We start from the raw sequence: 27,682 nt of genomic DNA, 5'->3' as shown, positions 1-27,682 counted from the left end.
CTGTGTGGATACAGACCGTGCTGAGCATCTGAGTGTACAGGGAAGCACAGTGGGGGCTTTGTGTGGGCAAAATACCCAATGTGCGGCTAGCTCTGAACTCTCACGTGGCCATCTGACCTGTTGGGTGGGGTCCAGCCTTGCCTTGCATCAGGGCCTGGCCAACAAGGCTGTTACGGACGGAGGCAGAGCCCTCACATGCCTGTACCTGATGTTCTAGGGAGCAGAAAGAAAGTGCCCACCCCGCCCAGTCTAAAAGCTGCTTCTGGTTTCCCAGGCACCACCTAGACATGCTTGCCAACACCTGGTGACTCCTGGCACCTGGATCTTATCTATGATCATTTGGGGCCCCCAAGCCTGATGTTTCTGCCAAGAAATTCCTGATGATGTCAAAGGGGATGAAAGAAATGAGCTGGCATCAGTGACTGAAAGCAAGATGCAGCTGCCTGATGGGGTTCTCCACCGAACCCCAGGAAAGGGGAGGTGACAAGCAGGGGTCACCCTCTGCTCCTCCCCCCGACCCCCACTCCTGGCTGTGAGCTGGGCTGCCCTCTCTTACAAGCTTCTGGTCTGGAATCTCCTCTCTTTCTCAGGGAGGGGATGAGGGCTACCAGGGGCTGGACTAGAATCCCTGGGGTCAGGACCAACAGTGAGGGTATGTGGTGCAGGGAAATCAGGTCCTCAGATTTTGCGGAAATTTCTTTTTGGTAATGCATTGGGAGTGGGGTGGGGCTCAGAATCCTTTTTGCCACCTGGATTCTACCTGCTCTGCAGTTTCATGAGCAAGAGACCAGGCTTCGTTCTGTGGCCACAGGCTGAAAATAAAGATGCAAACAGATACTTGCTCCTGTTGGAGCCCCTGAAACTCCAGGACTGTGTATCCATCACATCCACGTACATAGATGGATGTCCACACCATCAGGAGGTCGTATGGGGTGGCCTGCTGCTTGGCCAGCAGACTTGCTCCCCTACAGCTGTCCCCATCCTCCACTTAGGGGAATAGAGGGGAAGGGCTGTGACAGGAGCAGCGAGAGCCTGGCTCCTGTGTGCCCTCCATGGGCATCCTATTCAAACTAAAGATAGACGTGCCAATGAGCAAGCATCTGCTGGGTTAAGATTACACAGATGGGCAAAGCTGGAACTGGCCCCTCAAGAGCTTGTGACCAAATTTTACAGCAAAATGTTGTCGAGTGGAGCTGTGGGCAGCTTCTGGTCACTCAGTGGATGATAGGAGGGACAGTCTTGTGGGTTTCACCAGGGTGTGGTTTGAGGAAGGAGAAGGGGGAGATCACGTCCGTGTGGGGGCATCAGGGCAGCAGACTGACGGGGTGCACACAGCAAGCCTTGTAGGTGGCCCAGGAGATATTTAAGAGAGTAGCTGGAGACAGGAGGTAGGATTTGGGGGTACAGTCTTGGCTGGTAAAGCTAAAAGGCCACGTGCTAGCCTGGGTGCTGCACAAGGCTGCATATTATGATGACAGACAAAAAAAGGACACCCGGGACATCAGAACAGGTCTGAGGACCCAGGGACCCACACAGTGAGGCCCATCATGAGCTCCTTGTCTGGGCGACTCACCAACTGTGCCCACCCACCACCTCATGCCCTCTGATCTCTGCCCCTCGCCTGGTGAGATGACCCCCAAGTCTTCACATACTGCTGCTTTATGTGTAAATCTTGGTGCTTCTGGAGTAAAGGGGGATAAACACATGTCCCAATCTGTCCTTCCCCTGCCTGGCCTGGCCTGCATCTCTGTAAGGCAGGAACCTGGTTTGCATAAAGGTCTCAGTGGCCAGAACACCTGAAGGCCACCTGTGCCCTGCATGGCTGGGTGAAGACGCGTCTAGGAGAGGCACTTACACAAGCCCACAGGGAACCTGAAAGAGGGGAGACAGGATGGGGACGCAGACAGAATGGGGACCACGGAGGCGGTGAGGCCGTGGCGGTGCTGGGCGAGGAAGCCATGTGAAGGAGGCAGATGGAGCAGCACCTGGGGGCGGACGGACGGACGGACGGACAGGTTGGTGAATGTGGGGGCAGCTCCCCACAAGCACAGTCCACGGGGGCTCGTGGAGCCCGGGCGGAGGAAACACGGCCGGACAGCACAGATGGGTGGAACATCTGTCTGAGGACACAAACAAAGTGGAGATGATGGTCAAGGCGATGGGACGCAGATCCAGCACGAGGAACACACCAGGGATGACGGGAGAGAAATGAGAAAGGTGGACGGGGCTGGCGGGAAGGGGGTGTGGGGTGTTGAAGTCACTGGAGGGGCTGGAGGTGTGAAGGGTTCCATCCCCAGGTGCTGGGGGCTTTAGCGGGCCTGGTGTGGGCAGTGGTCATGGGGTCCCTCTTGGAAAGGAGGAGAGGTGCTCCCGGGCTCCATTGGAGCCAGGGCCCTGGGGTCTCCCAGGGACTGGGAGGTCCAGCAAGTGGCCACCTAGGAACGGAGAGCAAGGGTGAGGGCCAGCCCAATAGGCCACGTGCTCAAGTGCCCGAGAGGAAGACGGAGGCAGAGACTAGTGGAGGAACCCCAAGGGAGCATCTAACGAGAGTGACAGCAAACCCATGTTTCAGGTGAGTGTGCAGCCTCAGCACGTGACAAGGGGCTGAGTCACTGCTGTCCAAGGAGAGCTGGCCTGGCCTCTTGGGCAAACCACAGGGCACTGGCTTGGGTCAAGGCCTGGCTCCATCACCATTTCCCCCAATCCTTTGGCCAGCCACTAGCCCCTCAGTGTCCTCCTTTGGAGAAACATCATGGGAGATCTTGTCTTACAATGTGGTTCTCAGTGGGGGCAATTGTGCCTCCCTGAGGGTATCTGGCCATGTCTGGAGACCTTCCTGGTCCTCATAACTCAGCGGGGGCGGGGTGGACGGGGGCACTGGTCCCATGCATAGAGGCCAGGGATGTTTGCATTCTTTCATGCACAGGACAGCCCTCACCACAAAAACTATCCTGGTCTAGGGACTTCCTTGGTGGTCGAGTGGTTAAGACTCCACGCTTCCACTGCAGGTGGTGTGGGTTTGATCCCTGGTCAGGGAACTAATATTCCATATGCCCCAAGACTGGGGAAAAAAAAGTAAAAGATCCAATGCAGGAGATGCGGGTTTAGTACCTGGGTCAGGAAGATCCCCTGGAGAAGGAAATGGAAACCCAGTATTGCCTGGGAAATCTCATGAACAGAGGAGACTAGTGGGCTACAGTCCAAGGGGTCAAAAAGAGTCAGACATGCCTGAGCGACTTAAAAACAAAAGGACAAGAGGACCGAGGTTGAGAAAGTTCACCTCCTGGACAGTGTTAACAGGGCCAGGGAAGTCACAAACTTTGCAAACTGTGAAGTGTCAATTACTGGTAAAATCGTATTTGTTTGATTCCAAGATGCCGTTTGTCTATAAAACGCACTCTTGTTTTGATGACTAATTATCAAGTACAAAAAGGAAATGCAATCATATGAAATAAACGCATTGACTATGAGATGTAGCCTGACATCAGAAATAGTAAAATATAAAATAAAATGTGCATTTTGGAATCAAGGAATCTGGCACATCTATAATTGCTATCACACCTACCACACTTCTCAAGACTATTCCTGTGTCTCTCTCTGGAAATGCCCCAACACCATGAATTTTCTTTGGGAGATGATGGAGGACAAAGCTGACCTGCCCTGGGGTCTGGGGATGTGTAGGGATTGGTCTTGTGGGAAGACAGATGGACAGACAGACAGACAGGCCTCCTGCTCCGGCCAGGTGAGGCACATGAATGCCTCTGCAATGCAGTTCTATGATTTAAAAAAGAATGGTGACAAAATGACACACAACTTACTTTTTCAGAGCTTCTCTCAGATTCTTAAATCTGCCCTCTGATGACACAAGCTTTTGGAGCTTGTCAATCAAAGCTTTAGTCTGGAAGGAATTAGAAGCATTTACTAGCACACAGCACAGGTCAAAGCCCGCGGCTCTGGCCCACACTCCAGGGCCCTGTCCCACCTTGAGATGGGGCAGGTGGGTTCGGGGACTTCCTGGGTCTAGCAACTTGACCCTGAACCCGTGAGGAGGTGGACAAGGATCTTTGCTTTGTGTGCCCATGCTCATACATCTTTCAGAAACTGTGCGTGGGGCCAGGAGGGTCCAAGTGCTGGGGTCCTGAGACCTGGGCTGTTGGGAACAACGTGATGGGTAACTCCAGAGAGCCGGAGCCAGAACAGGGCATCACTGGTGTTTCACCATCATGACCTTCCTCATCACTGTACCCAAAGGATGCGACCATCTCCTCACACCTTCACTTTTTTTTTTTTTTTTACACCTTCACTTTTATATATCAGGCAGTGAAGTGAAGTGAAGTCGCTCAGTTGTGTCCAACTCTTTGCGACCCCATGGACTGTAGCCTATCAGGCTCCTCCATCCATGGGATTTTCCAAGCAAGAGTGCTGGAGTGGATTGCCATTTCCTTCTCCAGGGGATCTTCCCGACCCAGGGATCAAAGCCGGGTCTCCCGCATTGCAGGCAGACACTTTGCCGTCTGAGCCACAGGGGCACCACCCAAATTTAATGGGCTTCCCAGGTGGCACTAGTGGTAAAGAACCTGCCTGCCAATGCAGGAGACATAAGAAACTTGGGTTTGATCCCCGGGTAGGGAAGATCCTCTGGAGAAGGGCATGGCAACCCACTCCAGTATTCTTGCCTGGAGAATCCTATGGACAGAGGAGCCTGGTGGGCTATAAGTCTATAGGGTTGCAAAGAGTCAGACGAGTGAAACGACTTAGCACGTGAATTTAAGAATCAAGAAAAAAAAAAGATGGTGAATAAACTTATCATCAAAGAAGAGAATACCTTGATGGAAAAGAGTAAAGTCTGCAGCAGAGGGTCCTCTCTGCCAAACGACCAAGGCAGGCCCCACCCACACATTAGGTGGAGCCACTCAGGCGGCTGGTGTTTGTCTTAAGGGTCCAGGTGGGTGCTGCGGAGCGTGTCCTGGGTTGAGCCTGGGTTTGTGCTTCTTCCCCCGCACGACCTGGGGAAAGTCCCTCACTTCGGAGCTCCTCAGCGCCCTCATTTATAAAATGATGAGATGAGTAGTGATTTCCTTTCTAGCACCAAGCCTCAAGATTCAGAACATGGTTGAGAAATCGGGCCAGAGACCTGCCGTGCACCATAGATTAATTTTTATATGAGAAACCTACCCACAGAAAACAAGCCAAGTCTTCATTCGGATGGAAGAAGAGATCAGTGTGTGCTCTTCAAGGAGAGAGAATGGCAAAACACAGCCCCTCCATGCTGGTCCCTCCATGTCAATTAGAAATGTGGTCGCCTGGTTTGGACCAACCCTGCTCAAAGGAAAAATGTATTCTGGGTCTGATGAAAGAGACACATGCTTCCTAGCATAGGAAGAAGCCCCACCAGGCCAAGGGTGGATGATTCTACTTTCGAGATGGCTGCTCTCAGATGCCCAGGCCAACCTCCACCCCAGGCTCCCAGCCACCCTCCTGCACTTGGCCTCTTTCCAGAGCTGTGCCCTCGCTTCCTCTTCTTTCCCCTCCACCTGCAGAGAAATGAGATGCTGCAGCTGAGGCCAGATGTGGGGACTGAGGGTCAGAGCCCTTGGTGGGCTCTGTTGCCTCCATACTCTATACATCTATAGGCAAGTTCACACTCAACGCACATCCAGAAAATGGAAGGGTGGGTCTAGATGTTCCTTAACGGCAATGCTCATTCAGATAGTCCAGAATTGTGGGTGACACAGCAGTTACACTCTCACATAGCTCCAGGTGAGGCATCATCATGCTCGTTTTCATTCTTTTTCAGTTGTTAAGTTGTGTCTGGCTCTTTGCAACCCCATGGACTGCAGCATGCCAGGCTCCTGTGTCCTCCACTATCTCCTGGAGTTTCTCATGTCCATTGGGTCATTGATGCTACCTAACCATCTCATCCTCTGCTGTCCCCTTCTCCCACCCTCAATCTCTCCCAGCATCTGAGGCTTCTCCAATAAGTGAGCTCTTCACATCAGGTGGCCAAAGTATTGGAACTTCAGCTTCAGCATCAGTCCTTCCAATGAATATTCAGGGTTGATTTCCTTTAGGATTGACTGGTTTGATCTCTTTGCTGTCCAAGGGACTCTCAAGAGTCTTCTCCAGCACCACAATTTGAAAGCATCAATTTTATGGTGCTCAGCCTTTTTTTTTGGTGCTAGTGGTAAAGAATGCACCTGCCAATGCAGGGGATGTAAGAGATGCAGGTTTGATCCCTGGGTTGGGAAGATCCCTTGGAGAAGGGCATGGCAACACGCTCCAGAATTTCATGGACATAGGAGCCTGGTGGGCTACAGTCCATAGCTCTCAAAGAGTCGGACACAATTGAGCACATACACACACTGGCTGGCCCTGGGTCTTGAATGACATCCTCGAGGCAGGCCAGATCACACACTTTGCCCTCTAACTAACCTCAAGTTGCACCGTCCTAAGAGAATGGAAGACTTCAGGATGGTGTAGGCAATTCCCTCCCAACTCTATGACAAGGGTGATGTAGAGAATGAAGCCAAAAAATTCCCAAACCCTCAGTGGGATGGGAAAACAAAGCCTGGTCAGAGGGCCTCTGGAAAAGATGATATCATTCTGATGGAACAGGGAAGAAGAAAGATGCTGACCTGAAATGGGTCACTCGGACTCTGCCCATAGCCATGTTTGAACCTTGACAGACTGAACAGCCTAGGTGACCTGGAGGTTCTACAGCAGCCTCGCTCAACCTCAGACTCCAAGAGCTCATGAGGTCGTGTGCCACATGTGGGCAGATGTGGCGTGCTGCCCTGAGCTCCTGCACTGCCAGCCCCTGTTCTTCCACTCGCAAGAGAGGCATCTTCCAGCTTTTGTCCTGAGCCCGGCATCCCTGTGTGCTAAGAAGCAAGTGGCCCAGCCTCACTGGGTGCAGTGCGGATGGTAGGGGTGCTCTGCAGTCCTGCTGTCATCTGGAGCTGGAGTGACTGGTTGGCAGTGGAAGGGCAGCAGAGATGTCCCAGGATGCCCTGAGTCTGGCTGTTTATCCAAAGAGGAGGGATTTATGGACCTGCCGCCTCCCTGGGGCATGGAATCATGAGCTGTCATTGGCATGAGAAGAGTAGTGAGGAGCAGGTGATGAACAGAACCATGAGGGGACACAGTATGCCAGTTCAGAATGGCCCAGATGAAGCAGGCTCCTTGGAGACCCTGGGCCCCACACAGCTCACCTGGCTGTAAGACCAGACAGTATATTACTGATGCCTTTGGAGGCATCCCCTGACCCCTGGCGGTCCCTGTCCAGCTTTCAGGGACATCCAGTAGTACACCCAGGAGTTGGCCCAAATGCCTCCTCTCAGGAGAGCTGTCTCCTGATGACCCCAGGGCATAGAGCTTTATTCCTGAGGAAGACTCTGTCTTATGGTTTTTCAGAATCAGGTTCTGAGTGAATAACCATTAAGTTCATATATAAGATCAGCAACTGTCTAATGGGTAACAGGGACAAGTTAACTCTCTGGGGGCCAGAAGGGTTGTGAAATCAAAGTCTGAGGAGAGGACTTGCAGGATCATCTGATCACCATCTTGGTAACCTGCAGGTTTGGACTGAGATCCCCCCAAAGTCACCACTCCTTTGTCCCAACTCAGGGAGAAGAGTGTTGGGAGCAACAATTACTGTCATATGTCCCACTCTGAGGTACTGACTATTCAAGTGGGAATTAAAGTCCCACAGCGTGCTAGTGCCACACTGTGGGCCTGATATCTGGTCTCAGGAGAAACAGGAGAAGAGGTTCTCTAGTTTACCTGAAGTGTTGGCCCTCACCCTGTCCTTCATCCACCTATGGATGGTGGCCCTCTGGTCTCCCTGCCCCAGCCCCAGCCCAGCCCAGCTTCCTGCTGGTACCTGCTTAGAGACTTTGAGCCACGTCTTTTTCAGCCGGAAGATCGCGCTCCGGTTCATGGACGAGGTGATCTCCAAAACAGCATTGTAGTTGTGTAAGCATCGGCATATGTCGGCCACGGCCACCCACTTCTCGATGGTGCTCACCCTCGCGTTGATGTCCTCATTGCGGACGATTTCTGAAGCGATCAAGTTACTGATCTTTAAGTCCATGCAATAGGACAAGAAAAAAAAGTAAAGGGAATAAGTACTGTAAAGATGATAAATCACCATTATTTGCAGACGAAATGATTGTTTGAAAATTCCCAGAAGAATGAATTGGAAAACTGCTGGAATAACCAACAGAGCTCATCAGGGTAGCTGGTTAAAGATTCAGTATACAAAAAGAACTTTTAAAAATATAGTAGCAATACCAAATTGGGCTCCAAAATCACTGCAGATGGTGACTGCAGTCATGAGATTAACAGATGCTTGCTCCTTGTAAATAAAGCTATGACAAATCTAGACAGCATATTAAAAAGTAGAGATATCACTTTGCGGACTAAGGTCTGTATAGTCAAAGCTGCGGTTTTTCCAGTAGTCATGTACATATATGAGAACTGGACCATAAAGAAGGCTGAGTGCTGAAGAACTGATGATTTCAAATTGTGCTGGAGAAGACTCTTGAGAGTCCCTTGGACAGCAAGGAGATCAAACCAGTCAATCCCAAAGAAAATCAACCCTGACATTGGAAGGACTGATGCTGAAGCTGAAATTCCAGTACTTTGGCCACCTTATGTAAAGAACTGACTTACTGGAAAAGACCCTGATGTGGGGAAAAGATTGATAGCAGAAGGAGAAGGGGCCAGCAGAGGATGAGATGTTTGGATGGTATCACTGACTCAATGGACATGAGTTTGAGCAAACTCTGGGAGAGTGCAGGTCAGGGAAGCCTGACGTGCAGCAGTCCTTGGAGTCGCAAAGAGTCGAACACCATTGAGTGACTGAACAACAGCACCAATTAGAAAATACAATGAAAAAGATATCACCTTCAAAATACCAGTGGGAATCTGTAAATTACCTGGAAACTTTAATGAGAACTATGTAGGACGCTCCATGAAAAATAAAGTTGCTAAAGGTAATAAGAGGACTGATTAAGGAAGAAAAGGATTAGAATTCAAAATGGGAATGTAAATGTCTTTTTTCAAAACTAACAAGCACGTTCAATGCAATCCAATAAAACATGCAATGGGAGTTATCTGAAAGTCTGACAAAGTGATTCTAAAGTTTATCTGGAAGAACAGTTAAGAAGAGTGAAGGTTTGAGGGAATCTCCCACCATACAACTGAAGCTTGGAGAAGACACACACTTTGCAGCAACCCTTGTCTCGTTCACATATCCAAGGACTCCTCTACCCTGCCTACAAAGCAAATAATCACATATACACACACAAACTACATGCGGGCTGGACTTGGAGCAGCCAGGGGTTGGGGAGGTGGTGGAAGCTGGAGCTCAAACATCAGAGAACTAGAACTGCAAGGAACTGGGGCAGCAAGAAATATTGGCCTTGCCTGTACATTTCTTTGCATTTTCTTTGAGTCTACAATCATTTCAAAATAAAAAGTACGAAAAACACGACTTGTTATTAAAAAATAAAAATAAGAGGACACTTACAGATGAGTATAAATTATAGGGCTTTACCACCCAGCATGGTCTTCTTTAGAAAAGTTTCTAGAGGATGTACATAAAGAAGAATGAGTTTAAAATGATGTAAGAATGGAAAACTACTGAAGTGAATCAGGAAGGAATGATAGCACAAAATAGCACACATATTATAAGCCTTAATTAAATGGAAATTTTTTTCCATAAAGAAAATACTGAATTCAAAACAGTTTTACACGTTATATAATTTTTTAAAAAAAGGAATAGATTAGTCAAATTTTCCAGAGAGGAGAGAATGAAGGAATACTTGCTAGTTTATTCTATGAAGCTAGTATAATCTTGATACCAACACCAGATACAGATAACCTTAGAAGAAGGAAAAAGTACACATCCTTTTGTTTAATATAACATGAATATGTTAGATTTGTCCATGGAATGTAAGGATGTTGACTATTAGAGAAAAATCTATAACTGTCATTCATCACATCGATAGATTGAAAGGAGAAAAGCCATATGTCCATCTCAATAGATGCAGAAGACAGTTGATAAAATGCAATACTTATTTATGGTAAAAACCATTATTGGCAAACAAGGAATAAGAAAAAGAATTTCCTTAACTTGATAAACAAACAAATTCTATCCTAAGTGGAGAAATATTAGAAGCACTCTTTAAGGCAGTTCAGACAGTAAAGAATCTGTCTTTGATGTGGCAGACCCGGGTTCAATCCCTGGGTCAGGAAGATCCCCTGGAGAAGGGAATGGCTGCAGACTCCAGTATTCTTGCCTGGAGAATTCCATGGACAGAGGAGCCTGGCGGGCTACAGTCCATGGGGTGGCAAAGAGTTGGACACGACTGAATGACTAACACTGATAGAGATTAAAACCAAGAACAAGATTCACTATCACCATTTCTGTTGAACACTGTGGTCTGGGGGCCAGGTCTAGAGGCACCCAGAGTGCAAGTGCATGCACCTGAAGGCGAGAAGTTCCTTAAATTTGTCCCTGAGCACTTCACACCAGTTTCAGCCCTGATCCTGGAGTTCCCAGCCAGTACAATTCAATAAGACCAAGACGACTTCCCTGGTGGTCCAGTGGTTGAGAATCTGCCTGCCAATGCAGGGGACACAGGTTCGATCTCTGGTCTGGAAAGAGCCCACATGCCACCGGGCAAAGAAGGCCATGCGCCACAACTACTGAGTCCAAGCTCTAGAGCCGGTACTCTGCAACAAGAGAAGCCTGTGCACAGCTACAAAGGGTAGCCCTCATTCTCACTGCGACTAGAGAAAGCCAGGGTGCAGCAACCAAGACCCAATGAGGCCAAAATAAATAAATCAATTAAAATTTAAAAATTTTAAAAGAAAATTTGTTTTAAAAGGTAAGACAAAGAACTAAAGCCAATAGGGCTGGAACCCAGCAAAGACAAAACCAAACCAAACCCTGTGTCAGGGAGAGATTAAGAAACAGTTTCAGGCTATGATTATCACCATCAAAGGGGCGCCCATTCTGTGCATGAAACAAAGGTGAATTTTTAACAGAGATGGCCACACGCCAGGTAGTGATGAGGGCAGTCCTCCGGAGATGGATTGTGTGGATTCGAAGTGGGCTCTCCTGCTGATGACTGGGGATGAAATTTAACCTCCTCAAGCCTTAGTTTCTTCATCCATGACAGAGAATAAGAAGATGAGGCTGATGAAACCCTGAGCACAGTGCCTGGCACATGGTCAACATGTAATGAATCCTCACTCCATAGTCTCGTCCTTTACTTACTTGAGTTCTGGGCACACAGTGGGGGAGGGTGGCCGGGGGGAAGAGGGACTTTTTTGCTGCCTCCTGCTGTGGTTGGAGTTGTGGGTCAGGTGTGGTCAGACTCAGGCCTCGTGTGTGTTTCCTGAGGGCCCTGCCCACTTCATCACGTCCTCTCTCCTGCTGCACATGCTGCTCTCCACTCTGCAGCCGTATTCGCGACAGGGCTCCTTCTCTGAGCTCCAAAGCCTGGATTGTTTGTTTCCTCCCGGGATGAGGGTCCGCCCCAGGCTGTGGTTGGCGTCATGTGGCTTTGACCAGGCCGTCAGGACAAGTGGGATCATGTGCTCCCACTTACAGCCATCAAAGGCTCTTGTGTTGATGATTAAATGCAAAGGAATTAAGACGCTAAGTGCAAACGCCCTTGAGGTTGTCACGAGGCCAGGAGTGGACGGGTCCCTGTGGTTGCAAGCGCTGGAACTAGCGCAGATGTGGGGAAATCAGGAAGGGATATTTTCCCCAGGACTGGGGCTTTGCAGTGGAGGAAGGCCATGAGCTACCAGACACGGGTCAGAGACCTCAGGCATTTGCCCTTCAGAGTTTTGGTGTCTTCATATCTAAAGTACGATGACAGCCCCATCTTTTAGGATGAGTGAACTTTGAAAGAAATTATTTTGCATATAATTCACAGGCCCAGAGAGGACCCAGGTGCTGTGGATCTAGCAGGTGTACAGCCTGTTCTGAGGGTCCCACCAAAGAGAAACCTGCAGAAAAAGGCACTGCACCCCCCACCCCTACTCACATCATTGAAATGCTTAGTGGTTTTCATGATATAAGGGGTCCTCTCATTCTTTTCCAGTTTCATCCACCCTTGTCCGAAGAACTCCCTGTAGGAAGTAAGGGAGAAACCCAGAGTGGGTGGGGTTAGGTTTGTTCTTACTGATTTCTATTCTGAGTTCTCTGCTTTTTGAAGTGGTCATTACTGGGGAGTAACTTTCTGCAGAGGCTTTGAGAGGAGGGGACCCTGGGGTCAGGTCTAGCTGTGTCCCGTACCAGCTGTGTGGCTTTGGGTAAGCCTTGGGGCCTCAGTTTCCTCACCTGTGAAATGGGAATAATGACAATACTCTTCTTACAGGGTCATGGAGAGGCCGGACTGAGATTTGGTGCTGAGAGCACATCAGGTCTGGTTTTGGATCTTGCTTCTGACAGGGAGAACCCTCCATTTTAAAGTCACATTGCAGAAGTTGGTCTGCAGAACAGGAAGGACAGAAGGCCACAGAAAGGGCCAGACAGATGGAAAAAGGTGTCTGCAAGCCATGCCACAGCGTGTTCTGGGAATGGCGACCTCACAGGACCACAGGCTGTCCAGGCCTCCAGGACAAGCTCCTTATTTGACAGTGACCGTGACAGAGTTCCATGGGCAAGAGTGAGCAGTAACTACTGCCCAGAATAACCACTGTCTCTACGCCTGGGAGATGCGGCAGATGTATAAAGGCTGACACTCCACAACCAGCAGGGGCAGCACCCGTGTCAGTGGGGGTCTCTGTGTGTGTCCGGTGGGGCTATCTTTCTAGAAGGCAGAGATCCGGAGTCCTGTGATGATTTATGACCTCAGAATCGGTGACTCCAATTTCAGGAAACTATTCTAGGACACGTGTCAGAAACCCAGAGATATATTTAGTTATGAGGAGGCTTTTTGACCCCCACCTGCAAGTATAAAAGTGAAATCTGAAAACAGCCTCATGGCTTGGTGCACTGCCAGGGAATACAGTGTAGTTATTAAAAATGGTGTTCACAGATACCATTTTGGCATAGGGTCAGATGAAGAAAAGGTGACACAAATTATGTAGGTGGTACAGTTACAACTACCTGGGGGTGACTGACTATAGGCCAGAGGAGGTATTGATCAGGCCTTGGGGCTTCTTCAAAGGCCAGAGCTGTCCCCAGAGTCCATTCCTGCACATGCATACACAGAGACACATACACATGCATGTGCACACATTTGCTCACATGTACACACGTGCACATATGTGAACACATACTCTTTCTAGACCTCCAGAAAAGGAGCACGGAGCTAGATGCTTCTGGAAAACTGTGTGTGCATGTATCCGTGTGTGTGTGTGTGTGCGTGTGTGCATGTGTGTGTGCATGCACAAGTGCAGCTGGTAGGGAAGGAGGGAGCCTGGGGACAGGAAGGGACAGGAATCCTTCATCATCCCTGCCGGCACATGCATTTATGTTTCTCTCTGTGGAGCATCAACCATGCAGCTCTGGAAACCTGGTGCACATGCTTCAGGAGGGGGACTCAGCTGTGATCGTGCCTGAGGAGGAAGGCGGGGGCTGGAACCCATGCCCACTCACTCATAAGGGATCTTCTTGAAGACGAGGTGATCCAGTAGGGTCAGTTGCTCCGCAATCTCCAGGGCTGAGTGGTTTTCAAAGGGCTCGGCCTTCACGCCTTCAGCCTGAGAGGAGCAAGGTCCAAGTCAGGCCCGTGAGGGGCCCCTTCTGGCTTTGGGGCCCCTTCCTAGAGGGAACATCCATCTTGATTCTGGTAAGTGGGAGGGTGAGGCATGACTGGGGAGGCCCCCTCTACCCCGGGAGACTGGCCAGCAGGGGACGGTGGGAGCTGGGAACCATCATCTGCTGTGCCCCGTGTGTGTGTGTGTTTGTGTGTGTGTGTCTGTCTGTCTGCAGGCCTGTGCTGCGCTTCAGTCACTCATGAGATCATCCTTACGCCAACACACAGGTGAGACCACAGAGGTGTCTGGAGGTTAATGACTAGCCCAAGGCGCTCAGCCAGGTTGATGGGGACAAAGCCTGGGCCGTCTGATTCAGGCTGGAACCTGTTTTTTCCTTCGGGTCCTGTCTGTCCACACCTGCGTTATAGAACTTCCTTTTAAATTTCTTTAGGGGAGGACTCACAGGTGCAATGACCTCCCGTACCTCTGAACCGTGTCCACAACACAGTTGTTTGCCTTCGTCCTGGGTACAAGTCCCTGCCCCAAGGGCTACCAGGGACACCACATCTAAAGGTGACCACTCCCCAAGCCCTCGACCAGGGAAATCTTCAGGAAGCACTCTAGGGAAGCGATGTCCCCATGGCTGGGATCAGACAAGAGGAGGCCTGCAGCCCAGAGGCCTCTGGGAAAGCCTGGTGGATCCGGAAAGGGTAACTGGGCACTCATGGGAGGAGAGTCAGGAACACGGATGCCCCTGCTCCCCTCCGGGGTGCTGACTGGGCTGTATAGGAGGAGACAGCTAGCTACCCCGCCCAGAGGGCCCAGCCAGTTCACTAATGACAAGGAAAGTGGGGGTGACCCCGTGTCAGGGGAACAAGCCTCCATCCTGGACGGAGTCTTCCTGCCTACTTCTCAGCAAACGGTCATTGAGAACCGCCCAGGCAGATCCTTGTGAGATGAAAAGATCAGAAGACACAGTCCTGGCTTCAGGAGCTCCAGGCACAGACTCAGAGCAGGGACAGAGTTTGGGCAAGCGGAGGAAAGAGCTCCTGCTGCAGCCTGTGTGTGGTGTGTGTGATGTTGTGTGTATATGTGTGTGGTGTGTACATGTGTGTGAGGTACGCATGGTGTGTGTGTGGTGTGTATGCGTGTGTGCATGGTGTGTGCAGAATGTACATGGTGTGGTGTGTACACGTGTGTGATGTGTATGTGTGTGTATGCGTGTGCTGTGAGTGCTGTGTACATGTGTGTGCTGTGTATGTGTACATATGTGTGTGTGGTGTGTGTGTGGGTGGTGGGCATCCATGTACTCCCCCCAGTAGAGTCACCCTGGGCCAGGCACGGTCTGTGCAGAAGTCCAGATTCAGGAGCTTGAGTGTGGGGACACGATGCTACCAGGAATGACAATTCTCAGGAAGGCAGTGGAGACGTGGGGATGAAGGTGGCACGGGCCACCTGGGTGCTCAGGACCCTCACGAGGAGCAGCCCCAGCCTCTGAAGCAGGGGCGACAGGCAACCAGCACAGCCCACCCTGAAGGCCCAGGCCTATCCTGGGGTGAGGCCGTGAGCTGGGGTGGGTGCCCAGGGCATGGACACCTGAGGAAGGGGCCTGGCCCGGAGGTGCACTGCCTAGGAGGAGCTGGCCGGCCCCGGGGAGTGGCAGGGCCTGGAGCAGAGGCCTGTGAGCGTCGTCACAAGAAGCCCCTCTGCTCTCTGTAGGGCCCTGGGGCTTCCTCCAGACTGGACGTGCCCCACGCAGGCCCTCAGATTCTGGGAACCACGTCAGGGTTGGGCGGGGAGCTGGGGGTGCAGCTGGGTGGGCGGGCGGCCCTTTGTTCTAGAAGAGACTTGGCTACACATGAAGTTGGAACAAGGGCCCTCAGGCTCTTGATGGGTGAACGTTCCAGTCAGGCCCCTGTTGAGAAACACGAGCAGTGTGGCTGCTGCTCTGAGTGGCCTGGCCAGTACGTGGACGTCCCTGGGCGGGTGCCTGGGGCACAACCCTGCAGCACTGCTCTTGGGGTTGGGGTGCAGGCAGGGCGCCAGCTGCCCCACGGATGGCTGCCCCCACCCCCAGGGCCAGGAGAACCCGCTCTAAGAGTCAGGAGCGGGGACGGGAGGGAAGCAGTGAGTGCAGGACTCAGAGGCCTGAGTCTTCCCATTGGCTACTCTGAACAGGCTGGATATCACTCAGTCTGACGAGTGGGCCTTCACCTCTGGGGAGGTCAAAGGTGGCCCTGAGCTTCCTTGGTCGCAGTGATGGGCAAAAGAGGCCCAGAGAGGGCCCAGCCAGGCCCCAGAAGCACACAGACCATCATCCCTTCCACTGCAAGGAACCCTGCCTTGAGCTCTGCCTGGAGTCCCCTCACTGCCAGGTAGGTGGCCACCTACCATGACCCAGCTTAGGTCACCCCACCTCCCCCTGCCTCAGTTGCCTCATCTGGAAGATGGGGATAAAGATACAGATCCACAGCACTGTTGAGAAGAGTCCTTAAGACTCTAGCACGCAGTGGGGAGCCTGTCCACACCAGGCCTGACTTCTTACCCTCCTCCTTCCAGGGACAGTGTGAGCAGAGACAGTGGGGGCTGGTTAGGGGAGAGATGAAAGCAGAAGATGAAGAAAACACAAGACTTGGTGTTATCAGTTGAATCTCTCTCCCCAAAAGATATGGTAAGTCCCCTACATATGAACCTTCAAGCTGTGAACTTTCAAAGAGGTGAACATGTGTTCGCATGTCCAGTCGTGTGAGTCAGTTCCCGTGTCTGGCGTACAAGTCACGTGCGTGCATCCTCCACAGAGGTTGTGCTGTGTGTATTTACTGTACAGTCCTATACAGAGGATAGCAGTGCAGCGTCTTTATTTCAAGTCCAGGATGTCCAGAAGCAACCGAAAAAGCAGAGGTGAGGAAGCTGGTACCACTGTACTCTTCAAGGTACTGTACTGTAAGATTAAAATGGTTTTCTTTAATTTTGTATTTGTTTCTTACATATCATTTGTGTGAAAAGTATTATAAAGCTACGACAGTACAGTACTATATAGCTGACTGTGTTAGTTGGGTACCTAGGCTGACTTCGTTGGATTCACGAACAAGTTGGACTTACGAGCAAGCTCACAGAACTCGTTTGTATGTAGGGGACATACTATATGCTGAAGTCCTCAACCTTGGGACCTGTGACCGTGAACTTATTGGATATAAGATGTACTCAAGTAAGATGGGGTCACTAGAGTGGGCCCTCATCCAGTATGTTGTTATTGCTGTCATTCAGTTGCTCAGTCATGTCTGACTCTTTAAGATCCCATGAACTGTAGCACACCAGGCTTCCCAGTCCGCCACTATCTCCCTGAGTTTGCTCAAGTTCATGTCCATTGCGTTGGTGATGCTATCTAACCATCTCAGTGTCTTTCTAAGAAGAGGAAATTTGGACATAGGGCCAACACACACAGAAGGAAGAGGACACGGAGACAGCCGGGGAGGAGATGGCCATGTGACAACCGAGGCAGAGACTGGAGATCCTCTGTTACAAGCCAGGGAATGCCCAGGGCCACCAGACATGGAAGAGGCCCAGGAAGACCCTCCCCTGGAACCTCTGGACGGAGCATGCGCCCAGCAACACTTCAATTCCAGACTTCCGGCCTCCAGAACTATGCAAGATTAAAATTCTGCTGTTTTAAGTGCCCCATTCTGGGGCTCTTTGTTGGGGGAGCTCCAGGAATCAATACAGGGGATGACTGAGTTCCTCTGGGAAGTCTTGGGGATAGATCCTGGGAGCCAGGTAGCCAGGGAAAGACAGACTTGGCCAGCGAGTGAGAGAGAGGGCAAGTCCGGCTCACCATCTGTGTGATCTCCTCGAGTGTGATCTGGTTGTCGCCTGGGTCATCCTGGGTCAGAGTCCTGGGGGGTGAGAGGGAATGATGAGCCCTGAGCAGCTGGTGACACCCCTTGCCTTCGGGCAGTCCCCTCCCCCACCAAACCTGCCTTGTTTTCTGTCTCTGCTCTGCCATTTCCAGGGCCAAGAGCCCCTTTTCCCCTTTCATGTCATTGATGTCTTCAGTGATTCAGCTCCCTGACCCTCCTGGCTGGGTAAGGCCCCCTTCTGGGGCTCCCTCAGCCCCTAGGCTTCCTGTAGTCTCAGCCCCAGGCTCCCCAGCTGGGAACAGCCATGTCTGTGCCTGGTCCTCTCCTCCAGATCCGCCAGGAGCCTCTGAAAGCAGGCTGATGTCCCTGTTGTCCCTGTAGCTCAGGTACCTGGGGCTGGGCTTGGCATGTGGCCAGTGCACCGGCCGGTAGGGTGACAGGACAAATGAGTGGAAGGAGCTTCAGGCTGGAGCATCAGAGAGGCCAGAAGTGCTGGGGAGCCTTCCAGATGGGGCAGGGGGAACAGAGGAAAGCAGCAAGGTGGTGGTCAAAGGCCCAGGGGTGGGAGGCCGTTCACAGCAACTGAGTAGTGGGTCCTGAGCAGTGGTGGGGATGAGGGCAGAGCTCCTGCGTCAGGCCAAAATGCTGAGCCCTCATTCTGACAGCGATTGTGAGTCCTGGGGATGGGGCCAAAAAGCCAGGCCAGGGCTGGGGGACAGTCTGGAGGCCATAGGGCCCGCCTGAGCCACCCACACTCTTCCTCCAAGGAAGGAGACCCGCAACTAGGGCTCTCTCAGTCCACCATCCACACCAGGGCCCGCTTGATTCCCTACATCCAGCAGCAGTCCGAACAAGCTCCCTGTCCGAGGGTCACTTGACCTGACTTGACCCATAGGCCTAAGGTCCTGGCACAGTCCTGCACATCTCCTGGGACGAGGAGGAAGGGCATGGAGGACCTGGGAGCTGACTGTGTGCGCGCACGTGTGTCTAGGCAGTGGGTACGGCAGGGAGGGTGGTCTGGAAGCGATGCTAGGATGTGGAGCCTGCAGGAATTATGGGCCTGTAGCCCAGGCCTCAGGAAAGCAAATTGGATGATCTGGCTGGAGGAAGCCTGGAGACTGGGTTGTCGGCCAGAAAGTGGATGCAAGTCTGGGTCAGAGTCTGTGACCACGGGGCAGGGAGGGAAAGCTGAAGCCGGACAGGAAGTGAGGTTGGGAGGCCTGACCCTGAGTCCAGGCACCTGGGCAGGGCCAGAGGGCAGCCTGAGTCAGCAGGGGTGAGCAGTGGGTAGACCAGGGCCTGCATCTGATACCCCTGAGACCTGCAGAGGTGATCTCACCGCAGCCTCACCACAGCCCTGGAAGTAGGTGTTGTTCACCCATTTTACAGAGGAGGAAAAACAAAGTTCACAGACAGGACTTGCCTGAGGTCACACAGCGCATCACTCAGCCAGCAGGGCGCTTGGATATGTGCCGCCTGACCTCTGGCCTCTGCCAGGAGAGGCCCAGTCTGGCACAGGAGGAAAAAGGTTAGATTTGGGGACAATTTAATTCAATTCGACCATATTCCCTGGAGCACCTGGAAACAGGCTCGCCAGTGCAATTGGACAAAGCCCTCTTCCATGACAGTAATGATCTTTTTAAAAAAAATTTGTATTTTAGATTATTTTTTATTTTAAAATTTTTATTGGATACAGTTGTGTTACTTTCTACTGTACAGCAAAGTGAATCTGCTATATGCATACATATATCCCCCTTTTTTTGGATTTACTTCCCATTTAGTGGAATCCAGAATGTTCTTTAAGCTGCCCCCTGTGGAGGCATCAGCTCCCTGTGGCTCGTGTGACTCAGGAACTAGAGTTTAAATTGTATTTAATCTTAAATACTTATTTTTATTTATTTGGCTGTGCCAGGTCTTAGTTGAGGCACGTGGGATCTTTAGTTTTGGCATGTGGGATCTTGTTCCCCAACGAGGGATCGAACTTGGGCCCCCTGCATTGGCCAAGCCCCCAGTCTTAGCCACTGGACCACCATGGAAGTCCCTATTTAATTAATTTAGATTTAACACCCATACGTCACTAGTGGCTATCACACAGGTTGGCGTGGAGTAAATGGGTATCAGCAGTGGGTGTGGATGGGGAAGCAGGCACCCTTTTTGTCTCCAGGTCTGAGGTGGGCAGGTGGAGGGAAGGACACACATGAGCAAGCCACTCGAGATCCTGGTTGCAGGGGTGCTGACCAGCCCCCAGGCTGCCCAGGGCTCCGAGATCCTCCCAGAGCAACCGCCTGAGGCGGTCCTCTGGTCTGGGGAGGGCCCTCCTCCCCCTTGCCCCCTGCCTCTGGCTGGCCGTCCGCAGGCAGAGGGCAGGGCCCCTGTCCAGCAGGCCTTCCCCAGCCCCCACCTGATGATGTTGGCCGCAGCCTTCCGCTCCTGGGTCAGGAGCTCTGGGTCATGCATGACCTCCTCCAGGAAGCTGATGACCTTGCATTTGAGCTCGTCATTGGTCTCAAAGTCCTGCAGGGAAGACAGGAGGGCGGCTCTGGCTATTGTTCCAGCTGCCCTGAGGTGGTCCCTGCCTGGCCAGGGCAGGAAGATGCAGGCTCTGCCCACTCAGGCTTCCTGCCTCATCTCCCTCTTCCCCAGCTGCCTGCCAGGCACCAGTGGAGCCGACTGACCTGGAGGTAAAAGGTGCTGCAAGGTCAAGGAGCATCCCTTGATTGCTGCAGCCCTAGGCCAGGCCCTGGGAGGTAGCCTTGATGTAGACAGAGATGGAGAGCAGAGGCCCCTTGTCCCCTGGAATGTCCTAGGTCCTCTTGCAGGGGATCTGAGCAGGCCCTCCTGAGAATATCAGGGCAGCTGTTTCCTGGGTCAGTGATCTTGGGTCCCCAGCAGCTCACCTGGATTGTGGGGCGTCCCTGGGGGTCCCACCTACCTGAGAATGCTTGGACACCCAGTGTCGGAGCACGTTCAGGACGCGGTTGGTGGCTGCTCTGCGAATCACAAATTCCTTGTCTCCGTTCCTCTGGTCGGGGGGAAAGCCTGGCACGCAGGTGACAGAGAGGGGAGAGGGTAGTGAGGATAAAAACCCCCAGATCTGGGGGAGCCGGGGGAAGGACGGGGGTGCTCTGGGTGGGGGATGAGAAAATATCTGACAACCAGCCCAGGTTCTGACCAAGGAGTCCGGATGGCTCAACTTCCTGTGGACACAGTCCTCACAGGCCCGCTTCTCCCGGACCTCTGCAGCTTTCAGGGGCCGCTGGAGGATTCTGGTGGCCTCTACTCCACCATGAAAGTGGGAGGCAGAGCAGGTGGCCGAGCGTCCGTCAGGCAGTGGGCTTGACTCCAAGCAGGGGTTTGCCAAGTTGCAGAGCGGGTGGGTGGGGATAAAGGGGCCCCCAGGCAGGAGGCTCAGCCCTGTCAGGGCCTGGGGCAGCAGGCACTCCATATCAGAAGGGGGACAAGCCCCTGGGGTGGTGCTGTCATCAAGGTGGTGAGCCAACTCTGTACCTGCACTGGCCAAGGACATCCTCCGGTACTTCTCCTTGTTTGGGGTTCCCTCGTTGGCGCCCGCAGTTGCTATCGCGAAGGCAGAGGCTGCTGATAGGGCGCTGCGGTTACTGTCCAGCTCGCGACAGGGGGTCATGACCACTCCATTGTTGTAGGAGAAGAGGGGGAGCTCTGTGGGGAGCAGGGGATCAAGCCTGAGACTTCACTGGTCCAGCCTCAGCTCAGGAAACCATGGGTCTCAAGGCTAGAAAGGGCCTCTGGACAGGCAGGCTGTGTTCACTGCAACCAGGGCTGGGCAGGCGGCGGGCATGGGGTCTGGTCTCCTGCTGCAGTCCCCAGGGAGGGACACACCCATGCCACCCTGTGTCACCCCAAGGCTGCCTCAGGGCAGAGAAAGCCCCTGTCTGCCTCCTTCTGCTTCTCCTGCTGAGAAGGTCCCAGAAGCCCTCCTGCTTTTGGAGAAAGTCCAGCCACCCTTTGCATCTCTTTGCAGCCCCAAACCTTTTACCTTGTAGGCCCAGCTGGGCCCAGCACTACTCAGGGACAGCCTCATGTATTTTCTCATCCTTTCCGTCTATTTGGAATGAACACATAACCTGTGCAGAGTCTGACGTGGATAACTCACACTGACAGGCTCCCTGGCATCATGGTGGGGGTGGAAAGAGCACCGCAGTCCAAATCCTCACCCCACTTACTAGCTGTGTGGCCTTGGGCAAATTACCCAACCTTTCTAAGTCTCTGTAATCTTGGGATAATACCTGCTTCAAAAGGTGGATAAGATTAAAGGAGTTAACACAGATGAAAGTATTTAGTATTGTGTGAAAAGATATATATATATATATATGAAAAGATATTTATATAAGTGAAAAGATATATAAATATGTGAAAAAAAATATATATGCCCATGGACTTCCCTGGTGGCTCAGTGGTAAAAAATCTGCCTGCCAATGCAGGAGACGCAAGTTTGATCCCTGGGTCAGGAAGATGTCATGGAGGAGGAAATTGCCTGGGAAATCCCAGGGACAGAGGAGCCCAGTGGGCTATAGTCCATGGGTCGCAAAAAGTCGGGCAAGACTTAGTGACTGAACAACAACACATATATGCCATGGAATATCAATGTAATTAACAATGATTATTTTTTTTAGCAGTAATATTAGTAGAATCTCACTCCATAAACCTTTAGCTTCTTCTTGGAGAAATCTCTGGCGAGCAATCCATTCTTAGGACAAAGTACTAGTCCTTATGCATTGAGGAGCAAATAATTGATTTTAAAACTCAAGGCTTATTTCTGGAACTTGGCTATCTGTGAGTTCTGCTTCTGTGTGATGTCCTGGCAGTCTCTCTCTGCTGGTGGGTGACCCTGTGACATACTGGGTCTCCTGAAAAATTGGGGAGTTTGGGGTTCAGGCTGTGCTTTACATGTGCGAGCAGGGGCTCGAGGAGACAGCTGGAGACACAAGGGGCTTCTTTGAGCTCATGCCTCACCTCTGGGTTCCTCAGAGCACCCCCCCTCCCCCACCCCTCATGTGTGGGGAGGTGCTTTAAGGGAACCAGAGACCCAGACGGCCCCCTGAGAGCCCTCCTGGATCTTGAGTCTGAGACTTGGGCCCAGCATCATCACAACCTCCCAGAGACTCTTCCCTTAGATGAAAAACAGGAAGGACCTGGCCCCGTTGCCAGGTGTCACATGATTAAAGAGCCAACACAGAGCCTGACATGTAGCAGCAGCTCAAGAAACACCTTCTGGGTCTTCCCTGGTGGTCCAGTTGGTTAGGACTTCACCGTCCAGTCCAGGGGGTGCTGTTTTGATCCTTGGTCAGAGAGCTAAGATCCCACATGCCTCAGGGCCAAAAAAACCAAAACATAGAAGATACATTGCAACAAATTCAATGAGGGAGTGAGTGAGAGTTGCTCAGTCGTGTCTGACTCTTTACGACCCCGTGGACTGCAACCTGTCAGGCTCCTCTGTCCATGGAATTCTCTCTAGGCGAGAATACTGGAGGGGGTAGCCATTCCCTTCTCCAGGGGATCTTCCTGACCCAGGGATTGAACCCAGGTCTCTTGCATTGCAGGAGGATTCTTTACCATCTTGAGTCACCAGAGAAACCAGGATCTTCCATAAATGAAGCCAAAAGACAGGCCTTCCTGCCCACCTGGGTGGGGTGGGTTACACAGCCTTGTCTGAGGTCGGTGGAGGGACTGCCGAGAGGAAGAGCACGATTTCCCAGCCAGCGCTGCAGCCCCCAGAGTCGCTCAGCCAGGTTCCTGCACTGGAGTCGCTCATAAAACACAAGGCGTGACACCCACTGGTCTCCCTCAGCCTCACCTGCCACCCTCCCCAACCTGCATCTCACACAACGTCTGGAATCTATTTGCAGTTCTGGGTTGGTGAGCTGTACCTGAGGAGTTTTTGCTTTTGACCGATTTTGGTGTCGTTGGAGATTTGGTGGGGGATGTCTCAGTGTCACCATCGTCACTCTGGTTTTGATCATTGTCTGACTCTTCCCTCATGGAGACTTCTGAGCCTAGAAGGAAAGAAGGAAGCAATTTGATATTTCTCAAATAATCACTGGCTTTTTCAAAAAGATTTTAATATTTTTGGCCTCACCATGTGGCACTCGAGGTCCTTGTTTCCCAACCAGGGATCAAAACCAGGTCCTCTGCATTGGAAGCACAGAGTATTAACCCCCGGACCTCTACCCCTAGTCATTTTATTTTCAGCTAAAGTCCATGCTTTATTCAGATTTCTTTAGTTTCTACCCAATGTCCTCTTTGTATTCTAGGATTCCACCTCGGAAACGAAATGACATTTACTTGCCGTTTCCTGGCTAGGATTCTGCCCTTTGCTCCTGCAGGATGGCCTCTGGGGCTCTCTGGTAGGCTGTCACTTTAGTAATTGACTTTCAGCTATGTGCATCCCGTTTACTGCACGTGCCACAGTAAATGTCACCTGGTATGGAGGTCCTGGGGGCTTCACCCATTCCCAGCCATGCCCTTTGTTGGAGGTTCCCCTGTCTTCCCCCTTCTCAACTCAGAGGAGAGAAATTCCAACCATCTTAAGTTTTTTCCCAAGGCTTGCTCCTTGAAGGCTGGGGCTTCTGCCCAGCCCAGGGTTGAGTATGTCTGCGTGTGTGCGTGTGCATGCATATGTATGCTAACCACTGCAAGGCTGGTGTCACGCAGGATTTGGGCTGACCTAACCCCAGACAGAGCCAGACAACCCTCCAAGGGACACCGTCCTGGAATGGTCTGAGAGCAGGGAGGGCCCAGCCTGGCCGCCATCACCTGTAGCCGTCGTCTCCACACCCAGCGTCACAGGTGTGCTGTGCTTCACGCTGTTCCCTGAACACATGACACCCTTCCTCGCCCCTTAGTCTCGCCCACTCCATTCCGCTGGTCTAGAATGTTCTCCCTTCCTCTATATGTGACACATCTAGATCTGACAGGCCCTCCAGGAAGCCTTCTCTGGCTCTCCCCAGGGTCTCTTGAGCATCCCTCCAACACAACACATATCAGGAGTCCTGTTTCCGTGTCTAGCCTGCTTCTCAGCCACACTGTGAATCCTGGGGGCAGGAGCTAGGTCTGCTGCCCTCTTCTCTCACAGGCCCTGACCGAGGCCCGGCCCAGGGCATGTCTGCTGCAGAGGTGGACAGATACAAGGATGCAGGAGGAAGCGGTTACCAGGGCAACGGGACACCTGACAATGGGAGGAACAGTCAGCCACCTTCCTGGGTGTCTCTGCCTGCCTCTCCCCCACCCAGCCTCTGCATGGTCACCGTAATCTGGCTGGACCCCCTCAGCCTACCCCTCCTGCCCCTAGGGAGCCTGGTGGGGCTGGCCAGCACTGCCTTGGCTGGGCATCCACTCACTCTGCTTGCTGAGGGCAGAGGGCTCTTCGGATTTCTCGGTGGCAGTGTCACCCTCGTCTGGGATCTTGTTGGCAAAGCTGCTGGACACGTAGAGCTTGCTGGTGTCCAGTGTGGCTTTGCCAAAGGGCGACATGGCCGAGTACATGCTGGTGTAGCCGTTGGAGCTGCAGCTGAGTGCGGCCAGGTCCAGGGCCTTGCCGCCTGTGATGATGGGGATGTTCAGGGAGAGCTTCCGCCGGCGGCTGGGTGATGACGTCTTGGTGATGGACAGGGGTGGTGGCGAGGAGAACTTGCGGGTGGCACGTGGGGACTTGGGTGGGTCCCCGTACAGGAGCTTGTTGTTCTGGCCACTGGCAAACAAGAGCTCCAGTGACCTGCGGGGGTGGGGTGGGGTGGGGAATGAAAACAGACGGTCAGCTCAGTGGAGCCTGACTGCCTGCCCAGGCCGTGGGAATCCGCTGTCTCTGGTGGGGCTCAACAGGGCAGTGGTGGCTCCTTCATCTTCATGATCCTTGATCCTGGGTGGGTCCTCTGAGCAGGAAGGTCTGACAGGAGGCCACGCCAGAGGGGCCATGTGGTTCAATGGCCAGTGGCCAGGTTTCCGTGGGCCCAAGTGTCCTGCTCTGGGGGTGGGGCATGGGCTTTGGTGGGGCAGCGGGTCTGCCTGAAGCTCCCTCTTCATCTCTCTCTGGTCAGTAGCAGCGGCTGATCTGACATCCTGTGGATCCCCCTGACCTGTAGGCTTCTAAGAAAGCTCCCTTTGTCCCCCGCACGGGCCTGGTGTCACCTACACGCTTTGACCTCACCCAGGTCCACACAGTTTATGGACAAGGAAGCTGGGGCTCAGAGACAGGAAATGACTCCTCTGATGTCTCCTGACTCTAAACCCAGTGTCCTTTCCATCCACTTGGGTGCTTGCCCTCTAAAGGTGGAACCACCCCAAGTGTGCAAAAAGGGGCTACGGCCTCTCTTTACAGCAAGATGCTGTAGGTCTAAGCAGAAAAGGGATAAGATTCTGCCTCTCTCGGACTTTCCTCCCACCCTCCCGCCTTCTTTCCTTGAGTCCACACTTTGTTTTTTTTTTCCTTTCTTCAGTGGGGAAGGCGGGGAGAAGGGTGGGCCCTAGGGTTTAAGGAGGTGGCCAAGGGGTGAGGTTAGGGAGGATTCAACATGGTGACCCCCAAACTCTACCCCACCCCTGGAGCTCAGAGGCAGGAGGAGAAAGCTGGGGCCGAGCAGCAGCGTCAGGCAGGCCAGCCCTCTCCCATGTCTTTGCAGAGGGCAGGCTCATTCCTGTGACAGTGCTCACATCCGCCCCTCAGGTTCCAGCCTGAGGCTGAGCTCAGTTTCCCTCCGGGGCCCAGGAGGTCTATGGATCAGCCTGAGGTGGGGGCGGGTCAGGTGAGGGGTGCGGAGGAGCCTGCCCACCTGGCGGGGATGGCACTGATGGGCTTCCTGTAGATGGTGATGAGCTTGTCCAGGACCACAACGGCGGTGGTGAAGACGCGGTAAGAGTGCAGGAAGGTGTTGAGGAAGTCGATGCTCAGGAAGCGCAGATCGGTCAGTCGCTCCAGTAGCCGCTCCACGCTGGCGTACCGGATCTGCAGCACTTTGCAGGAGTTCATGGTTTTGCTGAAGCGAATGTCCACGTCGTCGCAATATAAGGAAGCGTCGGACCTGAGGAGGGAGGGATGGAGGAGGGATTTGGGTCTGAAGGTGCCTGAGTCCATGGCTATCTCCCCAGCCAGGCCGCACACTCCCTGAGGGCTGGACCATGGCCCACCCATCACTGTCTCCCCAACACACCAATAATCAAGGATGCAGTGGCTTATGATGGGAACAAGGAAAGCTTTGGAAGACTGAAGTTGTGAAAGAATGGGCTACAACTTCTTTTTCCCAATCATGCCTGATGACCTGACATTATAAAACTCCTAGAAGCACTAGATAAAATATAACAAACTTAAAAATAATATACTGTTTGCACTTCCCTGGTGGTCCAGTGGTTAAGGATCTGCGTGCCAATGCAGGGGACACGGGTTTGATCCCTGGTCCAGGAAGATCCCCCATGCCATGGGGCAACTAAGCCTGTGTACCACAACTGCTAACCCCACGAGTACCTAGAATCTGTGCTTTGCAACAAGAGAAGCCATCGCAATGAGATGCCTGCACACCACAACTAGAGAGTAGCCCCTGCTCGCTGCAACTAGAAAAAGCTGGAGTGCAGTAGTGAAGGCCCAGTGTTCAGTTCAGTTTAGTCACTCAGTCGTGTCCGACTCTTTGCAACCCCATGAACTGCAGCACGTCAGGCCTCCCTGTCCATCACCAACTCCCGGAGTCCACCCAAACCCATGTCCATTGAGTCAGTGATGAAATACAACCATCTCATCCTCTGTCGTCCCCTTCTCCTCCTGCCCTCAATCTTTCCCAGCATCAGGGTCTTTTCAAATGAGTCAGCTCTTTGCATCAGGTGGCCACAGTATTGGAGTTTCAGCTTCAACATCAGTCCTACCAATGAATACCCAGGACTGATCTCCTTTAGGATGGACTGGTTGGATCTCCTTGCAGTCCAAGGGACTCTCAAGAGTCTTCTCCAACACCACAGTTCAAAAGCATCAATTCTTTGGTGCTCAGCTTTCTTTATAGTCCAACTCTCACATCCATACATGACCACTGGAAAAACCACAGCCTTGACTAGATGGACCTTTGTTGACAAAATAATGTCTC

At 52.4% G+C, this 27,682-nt stretch overlaps 1 protein-coding gene across 2 annotated transcripts in view; it reads right to left on the bottom strand.

Moving 5' to 3' along the window:
- Positions 1 to 27,682, bottom strand: part of RASGRF1 (Ras protein specific guanine nucleotide releasing factor 1) — a 102,865-nt gene that overhangs the window by 9,855 nt on the left and 65,328 nt on the right. The window contains exons 14-25 of one of the 2 annotated variants that reach the window (XM_086364248.1): positions 26,387 to 26,635; positions 24,959 to 25,332; positions 23,489 to 23,614; positions 21,090 to 21,260; positions 20,515 to 20,621; positions 19,984 to 20,096; positions 17,558 to 17,618; positions 13,625 to 13,728; positions 12,066 to 12,150; positions 7,883 to 8,080; positions 3,819 to 3,898; positions 1,986 to 2,120 (exon numbers count right to left, since the gene is read on the bottom strand). In XM_086364248.1, coding sequence (XP_086220374.1) covers positions 1,986 to 2,120; positions 3,819 to 3,898; positions 7,883 to 8,080; positions 12,066 to 12,150; positions 13,625 to 13,728; positions 17,558 to 17,618; positions 19,984 to 20,096; positions 20,515 to 20,621; positions 21,090 to 21,260; positions 23,489 to 23,614; positions 24,959 to 25,332; positions 26,387 to 26,635 — 1,803 coding nt within the window. The remainder of the gene's footprint in view (positions 1 to 1,985; positions 2,121 to 3,818; positions 3,899 to 7,882; positions 8,081 to 12,065; positions 12,151 to 13,624; positions 13,729 to 17,557; positions 17,619 to 19,983; positions 20,097 to 20,514; positions 20,622 to 21,089; positions 21,261 to 23,488; positions 23,615 to 24,958; positions 25,333 to 26,386; positions 26,636 to 27,682) is intronic. The other variant, XM_086364251.1, reaches the window with a different exon arrangement.

The sequence above is a fragment of the Bos grunniens genome, chromosome 21, assembly GCF_055505025.1.
Source record: "Bos grunniens cultivar Pamir isolate PY7600 chromosome 21, Bosgru_T2T1.0, whole genome shotgun sequence".
Classification (NCBI taxonomy): Eukaryota; Metazoa; Chordata; class Mammalia; order Artiodactyla; family Bovidae; genus Bos; species Bos grunniens.
The sequence above is the reverse complement of the archived record's forward strand: the minus strand, read 5'-3'. Positions and strand labels throughout refer to the sequence as shown.